The sequence below is a fragment of the Bos indicus x Bos taurus genome, chromosome 12 (genome assembly GCF_003369695.1).
Source record: "Bos indicus x Bos taurus breed Angus x Brahman F1 hybrid chromosome 12, Bos_hybrid_MaternalHap_v2.0, whole genome shotgun sequence".
Taxonomy (NCBI): domain Eukaryota; kingdom Metazoa; phylum Chordata; class Mammalia; order Artiodactyla; family Bovidae; genus Bos; species Bos indicus x Bos taurus.
The window spans coordinates 16,585,531-16,604,282 of NC_040087.1; the positions used below are offsets into that span (position 1 = coordinate 16,585,531).

The following is an 18,752-nucleotide window of genomic DNA, read 5'->3' on the forward strand; positions in this document are numbered from 1 at the left end:
TTTAACACTTTATAAATATGTTTTGTTGATGCACAAGTGGAGAAAGCACCCTTTGTAAAAGCAGTTACAGTAGCTTAGTTCAATTTTTCTATGGTAGCACTTTAAAAAATGACCATGAGATGGTGCTGTGCCCAAGTAGATTAAGCATGTTTTAAACAGGTATCTCTAACTATGACACTTAATTCTTTTCTTTAAATGTGGAAGAATCTACCATTCAACTTAAAGTAAAATAAGATTGGTCACTCTACTTTAATATTGACTAGGAATGAGTCTTTTAGTCACAGATCCATAAATAAGTCAAGGACTATTTCAATGGAGTAAGAGGTATGTTAAAAAGCCTTAGTGGGAATTGCTTGGTGGTCCAATGGTTGGGATTCCTGTGCTTTTGCTTCCAAGGGTGTGGGTCCAATCCCTGTTCAGGGAGCTAAGATCCTGCAAGCTGTGTGATGGGGCCAAAAAAAAAAAAAAACTAAAACACCCACAAAACGTAGTGATTTGAAAATCCCCAGACTTAACAAAGAGCCTAAAATTACCATTTTATTTAGGATCAATCAAGTATGTAAAAGGAACAGTGCTTTCATCACCCTCATTGAATTGTGTTAGTCTTCCCACAAAATTAGGTCAACTTCCAGTTTATTTAGAGAGCTGACACCTCTGTTACATTTTAATCTGCTTTGACAGCAATGGAAGATCATAGAAACCTTAGAACATGAAATTCACATTTAAATTGACATGATACAAACATGCACACATGTGTATATACTAAATGTTTTCAGTAATGACTCTTGCTTTCCTCCATATAAATATATAAATATTGAATAAAGTGCATGGGAACATGTCTGTACAAGTATACAGATACATGTTTGTCTATATACACTTGAAGAGATAATTATGGAGAGAAAAACAGACACATTTGTAATATATACGTAGTCAAAAGACATATCAGGCAGTATTTATGTTCATTCTGACCAAGATTGAGAATATGGGTGTAGAATCTGTAGTCTTTACTATATAATGAGATGTACAGAGTTATAAACTAAGGCAAAATACATTAGAGCAGAGACTTTTTAACCTTTGTATCAGTATGGTATAATCATTAAAATAGTTCAGTTCAAATGGAGCCTAGATATTAGCAGCCTACCATAAATTCTAGCTTTGAAAAAGACACCTTTCAATGTACTTAAAAGAACATAATTATTAATAGGATAGCCCTAAATGCATTTCCAAATTACACAATGGTATTTCCCACATTCTTTAGGTTTCAAATAGAGGATTTTTTTGAAATGTCGTAGAGCAGAAAACTATTTTTGACTTATACAGAGGCGTTAGTATTGTAATAACATATCTAACATCTGTTCCAATAAGAAAGTGCAGTTTAAATTAGAGTAATGTAACATCAAGGTGAATTAACTGCTGTTCATCTCTGTCTCTTTAGCAAACTTTCCTACAAAATATTACATTACCACTTTTTTAGGGGTAGGAAGTCCAGCGTCAGTGAGTAATAAATGAGCTTGTTTTTAGGAAAGTGGAGCAAAAATTTCGCTCAGTATTTGTTAGTCAGAGTTGGGGGTCAAGGTTGAAGTGCGTATTCCTGAATTAATTTGCAGATTTTGACCTTCAGTGGTATTTTCCCCCTCCTTCGTTTGGTGGGTATTCATGGGCAAACGGTCAGGAAACTGACAAGACGATCCTCAGAGTGGAGACAAACCTGTTTCTGAGCCAGATGAGAAGGAGATAAATTGAACTGGTTCTCTAAATGTCTGTTAATTACTATTTTTGATAAGAACCATTGTAATTAGGTTATTTGTCTTTAAAGGCAAAGATCTTTTTTTAATTATTTTTATAACTTTATACCTAGGGCGTTTCTTCACACGTAGTGTACACTCAGTCACCGATTGTGAATCCAAAACGGAGCGGTTTAAGTAAATAACATACATTGATCTGAAAGCATTGATTTACCTAATGGATGCCAACAGGAGGATCACTGAGTTTTACAGAGTTGTCCCAAGACCCCATGGACTGGCATGCTGCAGTCCATGGAGTCACAAAGAGTTGGACAAGACTGGGCAACTGAACAAACAAACCTAAGACTCTACTGCAGTCAGTAGCCAAAAAACCTGAGTTTGTTCCTCAATCCTGATAGTTACATCAATACTGCTTTACTGCTCAGAGGAGCGCATGCACAATGCAGTCATTAACGGGCAAGATACCAAAGACTTCTGCGGTGCTGTTTAGGAGAAGCAATTTCTAGAAATGTATCTGGTAATGTTTGATTATCCTTTTGATAGGTTTACCTAGTAGAGCAAACACTAAACAAGATCACATTGGAAATTCAGAATAAAGCAGGAGTAGTAGAAGAGAAAGCAGCAATAGTTACTAAATAACATTTCAAATCTTGTTCACTTTGGAGAAGAATTAACTTGAAGTGCAGCAAATGCCAGCAGCTCTGTGAATATTTCAAAATGGCATCTATGAAAAAGCAGGAATGAAAAAGTTGTCAAGTGTTTCTTAAAATTAAGTATCATAGCAATACAGATTTCCTAACACTGTCCTTAGGGTCTTTTTGTTGTTGTCATTCAAAATATGTATCATGGCAAGTTTCACAGAGAATTTTTCTTTATGTAAGAGGCCATTATATGTAACCAATATTTCACTATTTAGAGCTATTTTTATTTACAGCAAAAGGTACCCAACTCATGCCATCAATTGACAAAATAGCAGCGAGGTTTCCACTTGAAAATAGAAGATAATTTAGATTTATTTATGGCCTCATTGTAATTATACAATAAAAGCTAATTACTTTAAAGACACATCATTTACAATGTTAAAAATGATATCGGTAAAGCTCACAGCTGAAATGCTGTCAGAATATTTTTGAAGTGCACGTTTTGTGGCATTGAACCCTGCTTTTCATTGACAGAATAAAATGAGGCATATAGATATTATTGTTGGTTCCACTAGACTGGCCTAATTTTCTCCAGTCTCCCAATGTTTTTCCCCTCCCAGAGAGGGAAAACGGACTCCGTGTTGCCCTCCACGGTTGCTATGGCAACCAGCCCATCAGACACAGCTAACCTTTTCGTTCACTGTGTTGCTACTGTCTGCAGGAGCATCTTCGGGATGCTCTTTTCCTAGAGCAACCATAGTGCAGTCATTATCTGTCGTCTTGTCATCTTTCTTCGAATTCTTTTTAGGTCCCATTTGGAGTTGACTGGACTTATAAGCCAAGGCCGGGATAGTGTTCACTAAAATTAACTGCAATGGTTTTTTATTTTCCTTGTACTGACACTGAATATACCTGGAAAAGGCAGACCTATAGGTCTTATTGAACAGTGTATACACCAGCGGGTTGACTGCTGAGGAGAGGTAACCGATCCAAACGAACACGTTGAGCAGGGCTTCGATGACATCCCTGTTGCAGGACTCTTTGCAGATGACAGCCATTATGTTGGTGATGAAGAAGGGGCACCACATCACCACAAACAGGAAGAAGACGATGCCCAGCACCTTGCAAGCCTTCTGCTCGTTGCTGATGGACTGCATAGTCCTCCTGCCGTAGGAGCCTGGCTCCCTGTGGATGGACCGCTGGAAGAGCTTTTCCGAAGACAGGGAGCTCTGAGGCAGGAAGCTGAAAGAAGCTAATTTGGTCCGTGTTCCAGGATCACTCACACACAAAGTGGCTTCTTTCTGGAGCGACTTGATGGTGAGAAAGTAGGTGATCACCATGATGGTTAAGGGAATGAAAAAGGCCACGAAAGAGCCAATCAGGACAAAGTTCTCATCCGCGAGTAAGCAACTCCCTTCCTTAAAGACTTTGGAATCGTCCTGGAGCCCAAAGACTGGTATTGGCATGGATATACCTGGAGATGGACGGAAAATGAGCCACGATTATTAAGGAAGTGAGTATATGAAGGCAAGAGCATTACTGCATAATGGTGGCTGTTAGAACAACTTTATATCAGCGTTGTTTAAAAGCTTAACAATGTTCATCGCAGCACTGTTTATAACAGCCAGGACATGGAAGCAACCTAGATGTCCATCAACAGATGAATGGATAAGAAAGCTGTGGTATATATACACAATGGAGTATTACTCAGCTATTAAAAAGAATACATTTGAATCAGTTCTAATGAGGTAGATGAAACTGGAGCCTATTATACAGACTGAAGTAAGCCAGAAAGAAAAACACCAATACAGTATACTAACGCATATATATGGAATTTAGAAAGATGGTAACAATAACCCTGTATATGCGACAGCAAAAGAGACACTGATGTATAGAACAGTCTTTTGGACTCTGTGGGAGAGGGAGAGGGTGGGATGATTTGGGAGAATGGCATTGAAATATGTATAATATCATATATGGAATGAGTTGCCAGTCCAGGTTCAATGCACGATACTGGATGCTTGGGGCTGGTGCACTGGGATGACCCAGAGGGATGGTATGGGGAGGGAGGAGGGAGGAGGGTTCAGGATGGGGAACACATGTATACCTGTGGCTGATTCATTTCCATATTTGGCAAAACCAATACAATATTGTAAAGTTTAAAAATAAAATAAAAAAAAATAAAGGCTTAACATATACTTTCAAAGAGAATTAAAATTCCCTTGGACTTACTTATCTGTTTCATTAAGTATACATTACATAGTTCCTTATATTTATATTGTCCTACATAGATAATCCTTTACTTATAAAGAAATAGCAATAAATTACTTTTCTTATGCTATGTTTTTCTGATTATAACATTATACTTATTGATTGAAGAAGAAACAGACTGAGACAAAGATATTAACTGAAAAAGAAACAGACCAAGAAAAAAAAAAAAAAAAAAGACCGATGATGCCATCACTCAGAGATTATCATCATTAACAATTTGATGATGTTTAGTTTAGATACATATACACACACCATGCACACACATTTAAAAACAAATTCAGATTCTATTTCATGTACAGTTCTATAACTCTGTTTTTCACCTTCTGCATCACGAGCATGATTTATACAAATAACTTCATAAAATTGAAAACTTAATGTATTTCTTTCTAGAAAATTAGGAAAATGAAAAAAAAAGTAACAAGTTACAAATAATATGTATTCTTGCCAGTCAGGGGCACCCATAATTTGCTTTTTCTGTAGTTTTAGTTTTCCATTTACATGCATATGTAAATATATATATATATATATATATATATATATATATATGCAGGCAATATTTTATGTATAGCTTTAAATCTCATTTAATGTTAAATCATATAACTACATCTATTTTTAATCATTTTTGAAAAATATGATTTTCTAATGTGAATTTAAAGTAACTTTAACCTGTTTTGATTCTTTTTTTTAAAAAATATTTTTATTATGGAAAACTTCTGACATATACAAACACCACAACACAAAATCCAGCGCAATGAGCCTACCACCCAGCTTCAACAATGATCAGCTGGAGGCTAATCTTGTTTCACCCATATCCCCACCTGCTGCAACCCTCCCATGTTATTTTGAAACAAATCTAAGACATCATATCATTCAATCTGTAAATACTTTAGTGTGTTTATAAAAGCCATGCACTCTTAAAAATCCTGATATTATCATGATACCATTCCCATTCCTACATAGAAATTTAATATTTCTCTAATATTATTAAATACAGAGTTGGTATCCACATTCCTAATGTCCCATAAAAGGTATTATATATTTTTAAAAATAATTTTGTAAGTAAAGCATTCAGAAGGGTGGATTACAAACAAATTAGCAGCCACGGGCTTTTCTTATTGACACATATAAGATTTGGGGACAGAATGAGCCAAATATATGGGAATTTGAGTCCATGGTCAAGTTGCCTTTTCACTCAAATTTGGGGAACTTTTAGAGTTGTTAGGCTCAGGCAGAGGAAGGAGCAGAGGGAATAAAGGCAATAGTTGGCCTCTAATCATGCTAGTTTCTCTTCCATGGTGTTAGGCCAGATGGCCACCACCATCACTGTGCAGTTTTGGGGAAGTGGGAATGTCTTCCTTTTCTGGTCTGGGAATGGTCAGGCCAGGAAATCATGTGTTTGTCATAAAGGAAGAATCAGGATGATCAGGATGATGCAGAAATAATTAAATATTCTTTTTTTTTTTAGTTGTTTTATTTTTGGCTGTGCCGGGTCTTCATCGCTTTGTGTGGGCTCTCTCTAGTTGCAGCGAGTGGGGGCTACTCTTTGTCGCGGCGAACGGGCTCCTCATTTCAGGGCTTCCCTCATTGTGGAGCAAGGCTCTAGGTGAGTGGGGGTCAGTAGTTGCGGCACACAGATTCGGTAGTTGTGGCTCATAGAGCGCCAGCTCGGTAGCTGTGGTACATGGGCTTAATTGCTCTGCATATGTGGAATCTTCCCGGAACAGGGATGGAACACGTGTCGCCGGCTTTGGCAGGCAGATTCCCATCCACTGAGCCAGCAGGGAAGTCCTCAAATGCTCTTTATAGCTTAGTTTAAGGTTGCTTCCTTCATGAAGGGTAGAAACCACAGCAGCACCCCAGAGAAAGTCAGCAAAAAGTTTCTATCTCCTGCCCATGTTTTCAGCTCCTTCAGAACTGTATAACAGGGGGTGCCCTGGTCCTTGCTTCTGACACCATTTAGAGTCTAATAAGTGGTCACAAACCAGCCAACAACAGTTTCATACCCATGCCAGGAGCTACTGCTTGCTTGACTCTTGCTATCCACGGAAAACTTCCTTTGGGTTCATCTCCATCCAACCAGGGATTGGACTGTCCTAACCTCACGTCACCTCACGCTGGCCATCCTTGCAAGGAGGGTACATCAGCTTGAGTTACTGTAATGCTGGACGCAGATCTTCCTCAGTGACATTGGCCATTATGGTCACAGACTGAACCGACAGTATCTGTCACTTGTCTGTGCGAGGCCATCCCAGGATTCTTGGAAGGTGGAGATAAATGACATCAGAACTCTTCTTAAGGACACTCAGTGTGCGCGATGACTCTTCATTTCCTTCATTCCTCTCTGTCCCTGGCCTGTTTCTGGGAACATGCTGTGGGCCAAGAAGAGATGGAAGAAATGTGGTTCCAAGAAGAACATCCTCTGACGTTTTGGATACATACCAGTTTTGCTTATCCTTCAAAAGACTCTTTTTTTAGAAAAAAAATACTTGTTTTTAATTGGAGGATAATTGCTTTATAATAATGTGCTGGTCTCTGCCATACATCAACGTGAATCAGCCATAGGTATACATATGTCCCCTCCCTCCTGAACCTCCGTCCTACCTCCCACCCCATCCTACCCCTCTAGATCGTCACAGGGCACTGGGTTGAGCTCTCTGTGTCATACAGCAAATCCCCACTGGCAGCCTATTTTACGCGTGGTAATGTGTGTGTTTTCACGCTACTCTCTCAGTTCATGCCACCCTCTTCCCCTCACTGTGCCAAGTCTGTTCTCTGTGTCTGTGTCTCTGTTGCTCCCCTGCAAGTTGAGATGCGGTTTCTAAGAAGAGTATTTTGTTTTTCTAGGTGTTTGCACTATCTATATAAGGTGTTTCCTATATTAATCTACACAATCCTTGTTAGTGTAGTTGTTCACTACTTAGAATGGTTGCAACCAATATGCTTCTATGGATGTGGTGAGGAGAAAACGAACCAAAGATGCAGAGGACCCAGGACAGTGTTCAGTGCAGACTAGCTGTTCTGCCAATGAGACATAAACACAAGAGCAGCCTTTTCCCAGGATTATTCAGATTAAATACATTCACTTGATTTTCCCCTAATTTTGTCATATTTTGCTTTGCTTATATTTTCTGGACTTTAATGTATGAAAAAGTGAAAGCTGCTCAGTAGTGTCTGACTCTTTGTGACCTGTTGGACTATCTAGTCCATGGAATTCTCCAGGCTAGAATACTGGAGTCGGTAGCCTTTCCCTTCTCCAGGGGATCTCCCCAATTCAGGGGTTGAACCCAGGTCTCCATCATTGCAGGTGGATTCTTTACCAGCTGAGCCACCAGGGAAGCCCAAGACTACTGGAGAGGGTAACCTATCCCTTTTCCAGCAGATCTTCCCGACCCAGGAATTGAACCAGGGTCTTCTGCATAGCAGGTGATTCTTTACCAACTGAGGTACCAGGGAAGCCCACTTTAATGTATATTAGATCTTAAATCAAAAGAAATTAAAAAGACTGTTGGCTATTGGCTCTATAGTTAATAAATAATGATGTAATTATTATCTTCTGCCAGGGTGACGAAGGGTCTCAATCAATTTTAATTCTGTCCAGCTAGAACTGTTGATTGCTTCTCTAATGTGATGAATTACAGCCATTACGATTTGTCATGATACACATAAATAAAATACCAACCATCCAAAAAAAGTGTTTTATTTTGTTATTCAACTCTTAGCTGTGCATTTTCCTGATTAATACAGAGGAAGTCACCACCTTGAGAGCCTCTTGCCCTATTTGTATGTGACCTGGTAATTTATATAAGTGGCAGTTCTCAATTAACCAGAATATAGGATTGCTTAAGAGACCAAATTCTTCAATCATTTTCAATCATTTGGAATTCAAATGTGTGTCCTTGTTTGGGGAGAAGACATTTTCTCTCTCTCTCTCTCTTTCATACATACACCCTTCCAGAATGGCCCAACTTCTGTGGTCAGGGAGGGAGAGGAATGACCATAGAAGCTGAGATTCCTCCATTAGGTCTGGGGTGAAGAGCTACTGTAAAGTGGGTGGGGCGAGAGGCACAGGTGGGTCCTCAACTCGGGGGACCTTGGCTGGGAGGGACAGAATGAAGTGCTTAGGTCCTTAATGGCCATTCCTCTTTACGTGTAACAGAAACACCTTGAATGCTCTCAGATACCGTTCTTCTCAGTGCCTCGCTCAGAGCAGATGGTAAATAGGGGTTTAGGGAGAGACTAACTATACAGTTAAAGTAATAGTCTGTAAAGGAGGGGGAGGAATTTTATGTCAAAGAAGCAGAACACTCAGAGAGACTTTGTGGACACAATAAGCAATTCAAAAACGCTCCCACCAAGAGAGATGGAGACGCTGGCAGACAGCCGAGACTGTGGTCGGAACCGTCTACAGTGCTTTAATTTTCTGGTTGCTTTGTTTGATAATAGCTGCTTTTGAAGACCTGAGATCTCCTCTCACTTGAAATTTCTGCACATAAAGCGTTTTCCTTTATGAACAGACAGACAGTAGTTCGAGCTACTCTGCATTTTAATATATTTTTCTGAGGAGTGGAAAACAGCCAACGAAATTCAGTATCAGTATCAGATCCTCCTTGCGCATTGCTTATTTCCTTTTATTAAGACTAAGACAATGAAGTGAATAGGAACCTTAGACACCCAGGAACATGAAGGTTTCGGCTGGTGATCTTTCTTTTAGGGTAACCCTGTTTAGAATTTGCATACAAAGTTTGCCCCTCTGGTTAACATCTTACCACAGTCAGGGTGAATGGCCTTAACTCTGCAGCACTGACTGTGAAAAGCAAACTTTATTCTCAGTCCTAGATTTTTACACTTTAATACCTTGGGTCTGAAGGTATTTCTGAGACAGTGTTTCCTTGTGAAATAAGAAGCACAGATTCTCTGATAGGGAGCCACTGGGAATCCCCAGGGCCTCAAAGACCAAATTTTGCTTCATAGGTTTCTTTCTCCTGAAACTACTAGTCTTCCTTTGCATTATAATACATGAGTTTTTTTTTTTTTTAAAGTAATACGAATGGATTTACTAGCAGTTTGACAGAAAACACCACACATGGTAACAGCAGGCTACCCATTGTAGCGTAGGGAGAGATAGGTTGCATATATAGGCCAATTGGCGCTGGGACTTACCATCCTTCTAGTACAGAGCTTCTAATATAGCTCTGAGTCTGCTCAAGAGTTGCTGAATTCCTTATAAATCGATGGTCTGCTAACGAGGCAGGTGTACATAACAGGGAAAGCCAGATATGCATGTCAGTTACCCAAGAAATTGTATGTTTCTTCTTAGATAAATTCTGAATATCTCTTTTTATTCCCTAAATGATCTTATTTATTTATTTATTTTTGGCTGTGCTTGGTCTTAACTGCTGCTTGGGCTTTTCTCTAGTTGCATGCAGGGGCTACTCTCTAGCTGCAGTACACGAGTACATTGCGGTGGCTTCTCTTGCCATCGGTGGAGCGCAGGCGCTGGGGCTCCCTGGCTTCAGTAGTTGCAGCACGTGGACTCAGTAATTGTGGCTTCCGGGCTCTAGAGCCCAGGTTCAGTAGTTGGGGCATGCGGGCTTAGTTGCTCCACAGCATGTGGGATCCTCACAGGTCAGGGATCGAACCCATGTCTCCTGTGTTGGCAGGCGGATTCCTTACCACTGAGCCACCAGGGAAGCCCCCTGCATATCTCTATTAATAAACTGTAGCTTTTCAAAGTAGTTTTACAGTTATGCATTTACTCTGAATTGATTTTATTTTTACAAAATTGTAAAAATGTTATCTACACTGCCCTATAGGCAGATAAACATTTCACTTTATAGAAAAACTGAGGTTTAGCAAGCTTAGGTAATTTGTTTAGAATCACACAGCAATTTGGGGGCAAAATCAAGACCCAGTCTTAGGCTTCTCAGTTCTTATGGCTGTTTTTTTTTACTTGCTTATTTATTCCTTTTATGGTAGTTATAACAGTCTATGACTGTATCAGAGGTCCTTAACATTGGTTGTAGGAACACGGTGATAGCCCTAACATTTCCAAAATTTATGTATATGTACATTGTTTTAGAGAAGATAGAGCCTTAATTAGATTATCAGAAAAGTTCCTGCTCCCAAGGCTGTTAATAACCCCTAAATTATATCAGTGCCCTACCTATAGAATACACACACACAATCCCCAATGATCCTCTGTACCTTGATGCTTTCTTTTTCATTCTTTACTCTCAAAGTCGAAACTTTCTCTAGTGAGACATTATCTTTGAAGCCAGACAGATATTTAAAAACTGAAATCCTTATAATCAATACCTAGTTTCTTTTTTATATTGCAGTTATTCTCAACCTTGTGTGCATATTAATATTACCTGGGGAGCTTTTGAAAATTTCATCACCTGGGCTCCATTCCCAGAAGTTCTGACATTAGTACTTTGAACAATACTAATGCTCAGGTCCTGCTAGGACATTATTATTAAAACAAAAGAACACCTAGCTGATCTTAATCTACAACCGGTGTCAAGAACCCAAGATGTATAGGATTAAAAGTGCAGTAAAAAGTGTTGATTGTGAAATAAAACCAAATCAAGTAAAATTTAACAATTCTGCCCTTTGCTTTCATTAAATAAATCTATTAATTTTCCAACCGACTCAGGCCAACTTCCTGCAGCAAACAGCAAGGCAACGTGAAGAATTGATGGAGAGTAGTAGTTAATTGGGGGAGAAAAGTGTTGAGTGAGGTTAAGCTCCAAGTCTTTGTCGCAATTCTTTAACTACTATGACTAAATGTCCAAAAAGCCTTTCAAGCTTGTATTCTGCCCCAGTCCATATACGATTCTTGGAAGGAATGATCCAAGTCTGCCCGCGGGACATGCAGTTGTGCACTCACCGCCCAAGCTGGTGGTCTTGGTTCCCTCTCCTTGCTTCCTAGAAAGGTGACCTCTTGCTCTTCTGACCCTCATTCCTTTTCCATTGTGTTTATAGCCCAGAAGTTGTGCTTTTTTAAATTTAATTTTTATTTTATGTTGGTGTACAGATGATTTAGGGCTTCCCAGGCGGTTCAGTGGTAAAGTATCTGCCTGCCAATGCAAGAGACGCGGGTTCGATCCCTGGGTTGGGAAGATCCCCTGGAACTGGAAATGGCAAACCACTCCAGTATTCTTACCTGGGAAGAAATCCCGTGGACAGAAGAGCCTGGCGGGCTACAGTTCATCTGGTTGCAAAGAGTCAGACACAACTGGGCAACTAAACAGCCACAAGATAGTTACTAAGTATACAGCTAAAGTGCTTTAGTTATACATATACATATATCCATTCATTTTCAGATTCTTTTCTTGTGTAGGTTATTACAGAATACTGAGTAGAGGTCCCTGTGCTATACAGTGGGTCCTTATTGATTATCTGTTCTATATAATAGTGTATATATGTTAATCCCAAACTCTTGATTTACCCCCCACCCTCAGCCCCAATGAAGTTGTGATTTTAGTGTGACCATCTTGTACTGAAAGGTCAAGAGACTACATTCTGACTTGCTGAAGGTGTGTTTTCAGCTGTGGACAGTTCACCTGGAAGTCCATCCACGTGCCTCATCCCAGGCAGATTGGTGTCTTTCCACCACCTTCTTCACCTGACCATATGTCATGAAGCCCAGATAGAATCTGAATGATATGATGGAATTTGAAAAAAACGATCAGAGTCTCATTTTCTCGTTGGAATACAACAGAGAAACTTTTCAAATTCTTTCATTCAACTCGTCATCTGTATTGATAATAAGTGGACATCACACTATCCATCAATGGAAAAGTGTCCTTTTCTAGACCGTATATTTAGCCATGTGCTCAAGAGCAAAGGTTTATTTACAAAATTTCATCTCTGCCCAACATACATCTTGGAAGAACTATATCTTTTCTTCCATGTGTTTAAAAAGGGATAGAGTTTTGGAGTGATTCCTTCTGAAAGCCTGAAGAATGAATTTCACACGTGACAACTCACTTCCTGGCCTCTGGGCTTAGAAGGCGTGTCAGGAACAGTGTCCCTAGTGCTCGAGCCCACTCTGTAAGGTCTCTGTGATCTGGTCTTAATGTCATTATTCACCTTTCTCGATTCTGACACAGCCATGTGGTGTTCTCTGTCTTCTTTATGTCATATCTTGAACTGTAAAGGATATTACATGTGGCTTGAAAAAGCAAGAGAGTTCCAGAAAAACATCTATTTCTGCTTTATTGACTATGCCAAAGCCTTTGACTGTGTGGATCACAATAAGCTGTGGAAAATTCTGAAAGAGATGGGAATACCAGACCACCTGACCTGCCTCTTGAGAAACCTGTATGCAGGTCAGGAAGCAACAGTTAGAACTGGACATGGAACAACAGACTGGTTCCAAATAGGAAAAGGAGTACGTCAAGGCTGTATATTGTCACCCTGCTTATTTAACTTATCTGCAGAGTACATCATGAGAAACACTGGACTTGAAGAAACACAAGCTGGAATCAAGATTGCCGGGAGAAATATCAATAACCTCAGATATGCAGATGACACCACCCTTATGGCAGAAAGTGAAGAGGAACTCAAAAGCCTCTGATGAAAATGAAAGAGGAGAGTGAAAAAGTTGGCTTGAAGCTCAACATTCAGAAAACGAGATCATGGCATCCGGTCCCATCACTTCATGGGAAATAGATGGGGAAACAGTGGAAACAGTGTCAGACTTTATTTTTCTGGGCTCCAAAATCACTGCAGATGGTGACTGTAGCCATGAAATTAAAAGATGCTTACTCCTTCGAAGGAAAGTTATGACCAACCTAGATAGCATATTCAAAAGCAGAGACCTTACTTTGCCAACAAAGGTCCGTCTAGTCAAGGCTTTGATTTTTCCTGTGGTCATGTATGGATGTGAGAGTTGGACTGTGAAGAAGGCTGAGCACCAAAGAATTGATGCTTTTGAACTGTGGTGCTGGAGAAGACTCTTGAGAATCCCTTGGGCTGCAAGGAGATCCAAGTCCATCCTAAAGGAGATCAGTCCTGGGTGTTCATTGGAAGGACTGATGCTGAGGCTGAAACTCCAGTACTTTGGCCACCTCATGCGAAGAGTTGACTCATTGGAAAAGACTCTGGTGCTGGGAGGGATTGGGGGAGGGAGGAGAAGGGGATGACAGAGGATGAGATGGTTGGATGGCATCACTGACTCGATGCACATGAGTTTGGGAACTCCGGGAGTTGGTGATGGACAGGGAGGCCTGGCGTGCTGCTATTCTTGGGGTCACAAAGAGTTGGACACGACTGAACTAAACTGAACTGAACTGACTCTTCAGCTAGTAGATCTGCCTGCTCCACCTGTGTCTTCCAGTGGCGTACTTGGGGCATGGCGGTGTCCCGCTGCTGGAGCAAGGGGTCCCATTCTGTGTACCTGCAGTACCTCGGAGGGTTACCTATTAATCCAAGCTCAACTTGTGGAAACACAGAAGTGTATAGCAGGAGAGACTCCTGAGGGCACAGGCCTTGGAAAGAAGCACACTGTAGGAGAGAAATACTGAGAATATCTGGGGATGCAGGGCAGAGAGGAATGCGGTATCTAAAGCACGTTGGTTTGTTCGTAAAAGCCTTGAGCACCTCTGGGGAAGGAAGATGCTCTGTATGCAGAATCTGGAAGGTACAGTCTCACTTCTCCATTTTGCCCCAGATCAGTTCCAATGCCACTCTCTCCCCTGAAATGCTCTGCCAGCTCCTGGGGGAGCTCCAGAATTTCTCTGTAGCAAGGACCTGGGTGGCAGCTGGCTGGGTGTGTGGAGCAAGGCAACTTGTCTTGTGGCTACATTTGTTTTTACTTTGACTGTATGATGATTTGGGGGTGATCTGGGGGCTATAGATGGAGATCATGTTCCCAGACCATAGTCTACATTTCTTTTAAGACGTATCTCATGACATCATTCTTTTAAGACACCCCTGGTATGAAGCCTTTCCCTAATTGTTTTTCTCCAAAATAAGAGCCTTTTTCCTTTATAGACCTTTATGTGAGCGTGTGTACTCAGTTGCTTCAGCTGTGTCTGAGTCTTTGCTATCCCATGGACTGTAGCCCACCAGGCTCCTCTGTCCATGGGATTCTCTAGGCAAGAATACTGAAGTGGGTTGCCGTGCCCTCCTCCAGGCGATCTTCCCATCCCAGGGATCGGACCCAGGTCTGTGCATCTCCAGCATTGCTATAGACCTTCATCACCTCCATAAATTATTTATATTGAGCTCACCCACCCTTCTAATGCCTTAGAATTTTTCTCTAGAATTGCCATTTCAACCATGAGATGATAATCTCATTATGATAATCGATTATGTGACATCGATTGTTTTACTTATTGCAGGTTCCTCCAGTAGCTAACGCAGTGCTGCTCATACGTGGGTCTGGGCAAATGCTTGTGGGACTGACTGAATGAATGAATGGAAAGAGGAGAAAAGATGAGGAATTACAAAGGTAAATTATAATAATAATTCTTATAGACATAACTTGAATTTACTGGATTATTTCATAATGTTATCCTTCATTTTTGCCAGAAAAACACAATACATGAGCTTACCAGTTAGCCACCTAGGGCAGAGAGAGGGAAATCAGATAATTCCGGGATCCTTAACTTGTATACCTTCTGAGAAAACTACATAGAGGATTAACCAGCACATGAGCTGACCATCTCAACAGCTATAATCACAGGGAAAAGATGCTGAGAAATGCAGTGTCTGAGGGAGAATCAGGAGACCTGGGTTTATTCCTGTCTGTTCTGATTCATAACCTAGATCTAAGGTTGTTGTTTTTCTCAAAGTTCTCCTTCAGGTAAATGACACAGGTTACATATTAGGAAAGTAGCACAAGACAGTGAGGAAAACACAGAATAAGGCATCACAAGACACGGGTTTGCATCCTGACTCTGTCAGTCACTAGCTGGGTGACCGAAAACGGCTTAATTGTGACGCCTTTCTCTGTAAGGTGGAGATAATAAAAAGAGGCCTTCCCTAACTTACCTATAGGGCCTTGGTGAGAAAACAAGGTAATGTGTCTGAATTATCTTGCAAACTTTTAAGATAGCAGTTATTATAATGTCCTTGACACTATGCTTAACTCTGAGTATACCACAGAAGACCTTTGAGAACCTTTGTGAAGCCCAAGATCTTGCAGGGAAAATGAAATAGACACAGGTGATTTAGAAAGACAGCAGTGCAATATTTAAAATGGATAACCCACAAAATCCTACTGTATAGCACAGGGAAATCTACTCAATGTTATGTGGCAGCCTGGATGGGAGAAACCTTTCCCTTCTCCAGGGAGTCTTTCCAACCCAGGGATCAAACCCAGGTCTCCTGCATTGCAGGCAGATTCTTTACCAACTGAGCCACAGGGGAAGCCCAAGAATACTGGGGTGGGTAGCCTATCCTTTCTCCAGCGGATCTGCCTGACCCAGGAATCAAACTGGGGTCTCCTGCATTGCAGGCGGATTCTTTGCCAACTGAACTATCAGGGAAGCCTCTAGAAAGATAGCAGTGCAATATTTAAAAGGGATAACTCACAAAGTCCTACAGTATAGCACACTGAACTCTACTCAGTGTTATATGGCAGCCTGGATGGGAGGGGTGTTTGGGTGAGAATGGATACATGTATCTGTATGACTGAGTCCCTTTGCTATCCACTTGAAACTATCACAATATTGTTATTTGGCTATGTGTATGCACTCAAGTAATGCTCAAAATTCTCCAAGCCAGGCTTCAGCAATATGTGAACCGTGAACTTCCTGATGTTCAAGCTGGTTTTAGAAAAGGCAGAGGAACCAGAGGTCAAATCGCCAACATCTTCTGGATCATGGAAAAAGCAAGAGAGTTCCAGAAAAACATCTATTTCTGCTTTATTGACTATGCCAAAGCCTTTGACTGTGTGGATCACAATAAACTGTGGAAAATTCTGAAAGAGATGGGAATACCAGACCACCTGATCTGCCTCTTGAGAAATTTGTATGCAGGTCAGGAAGCAACAGTTAGAACTGGACATGGAACAACAGACTGGTTCCAAATAGGAAAAGGAGTACGTCAAGGCTGTATATTGTCACCCTGTTTATTTAACTTCTATGCAGAGTACATCATGAGAAACGCTGGGCTGGAAGAAACACAAGCTGGAATCAAGATTGCTGGGAGAAATATCAATAACCTCAGATATGCAGAAGAAACCACCCTTATGGCAGAAAGTGAAGAGGAACTCAAAAGCCTCTTGATGAAAGTGAAAGTGGAGAGTGAAAAAGTTGGCTTAAAGCTCAGAAAATGAAGATCATGGCATCCGGTCCCATCACTTCATGGGAAATAGATGGGGAAACAGTGGAAACAGTGTCAGACTTTATTTTTCTGGGCTCCAAAATCACTGCAGATGGTGACTGCAGCCATGAAATTAAAAGACGCTTACTCCTTGGAAGGAAAGTTATGACCAACCTAGATAGCATATTCAAAAGCAGAGACATTACTTTGCCAACAAAGGTCCATCTAGTCAAGGCTATGGTTTTTCCTGTGGTCATGTATGGATGTGAGAGTTGGACTGTGAAGAAGGCTGAGCACCGAAGAATTGATGCTTTTGAACTGTGGTGTTGGAGAAGACTCCTGAGAGTCCCTTGGACTGCAAGGAGATCCAACCAGTCCATTCTGAAGGAGATCAGCCCTGGGATTTCTTTGGAAGGAATGATGCTAAAGCTGAAACTCCAGTACTTTGGCCACCTTATGCGAAGAGTTGACTCATTGGAAAAGACTCTGATGCTGGGAGGGATTGGGGGCAAGAGGAGAAGGGGACGACAGAGGATGAGATGGCTGGATGGCACCACTGACTTGATGGACGTGAGTCTGAGTGAACTCCGGGAGTTGGTGATGGACAGGGAGGCCTGGCGTGCTGCGATTCATGGGGTCGCAAAGAGTCGGACACGACTGAGCGACTGATCTGATCTGATCTGATCTGATGCACTCAGTCGTGTCTGACTCTACAACTCCATGAACCGTAGCCTTCCAGGCTCCTCTGTCCATGGAATTTTCCAGGCAAGAATACTTGAGGTTATTCGGCTATAATCCAATTAAAATAAAAAAGTTTAAAAAATAAAATTAAATAAATAAAGAAGAAGAGAGCAGTGTAGGATAGAATGAGACCAAGAGGAGAAGCAGGTGATGTGGATAAACCCTCCTACGCGATGTCAGAACGTGATGGTCATTGTGGGTTAGTGTCTCTTGGAAAGAGTTGTGTAGGACACTGTGTGGTTAAGCTGGGTTTTGTGGGTCAACAGACTCTGGACAGGGGTCAAGTCCAAAGGTAGAGGGGCAGGTATACTATTGCTGAACATATATGGCTGTAGTACACCTGCCAGGGTGCACTGGCCAGGGCTGAGTTCAGTTGTGTTTGGCATGCAACTGTGAACTCAGGACGAAGGGCACATGCTTGTCAGCGACAAGAAGCATTTCCTCTCTCTGTGATAGCAACCTATTTTAGTCATTCATCCAGTGATCAAATATTAATCGAATATACAGAGAACTAGGTGCTTTCGGAACTGACAGGAAGAAGGTGCTTAAGTCTATAATCACTGCAATTCAAGACTTCTGGCTGTCGTTCACGAACTCATCAATCCAAATCAAGACTAGGGAGGAAGAGCATACAGAGGTGTAGGCAGAAAATCTAGGTTTAGCCCTGGCATCAAATTGTTAAAATGCAGTTAAAGTAAATCTTGATTTTTTTTTAAGGCAGGTATAATGCAGGATGGCAGGCTTCCCAGGTGGATCAGTGGGAAAGAATCCACCTGCCAACGCAGGAGATGCAGGTTTGATCCCTGGGTTGGGAAGATTCCCTGGAGAAGGAAATGGCAAGCCCCTCCAATATTCTTGCCTGGAAAATCCCATGGACAGAGGAGCCTGGTGGGCTGTAGTCCACGGGGTCACAAAAGAGTCAGAACCCACTATGTGATTTAACAACGACAATGCAGGATGGCAATTCGCAAATATTTTGGTCTCAAGACTCTTTCACACATTGAAAAATTATTAGAGACTCCAAAGAGTTTTTGTTTCTGTGGGTTATATCTATAAATACTTCTTGTGTTAGAAAAGA

The 18,752-nt window shown here is 41.1% G+C and overlaps 1 protein-coding gene across 1 annotated transcript in view; it reads right to left on the reverse strand.

Moving 5' to 3' along the window:
• Window positions 1–511: 511 nt before the first annotated feature.
• Window positions 512–18,752, reverse strand: part of HTR2A (5-hydroxytryptamine receptor 2A) — a 67,107-nt gene continuing 48,866 nt past the window's right edge. The window contains exon 4 of the mRNA XM_027557235.1: window positions 512–3,860. Coding sequence (XP_027413036.1) covers window positions 3,061–3,860 — 800 coding nt within the window. The 3' untranslated portion in view covers window positions 512–3,060. The remainder of the gene's footprint in view (window positions 3,861–18,752) is intronic.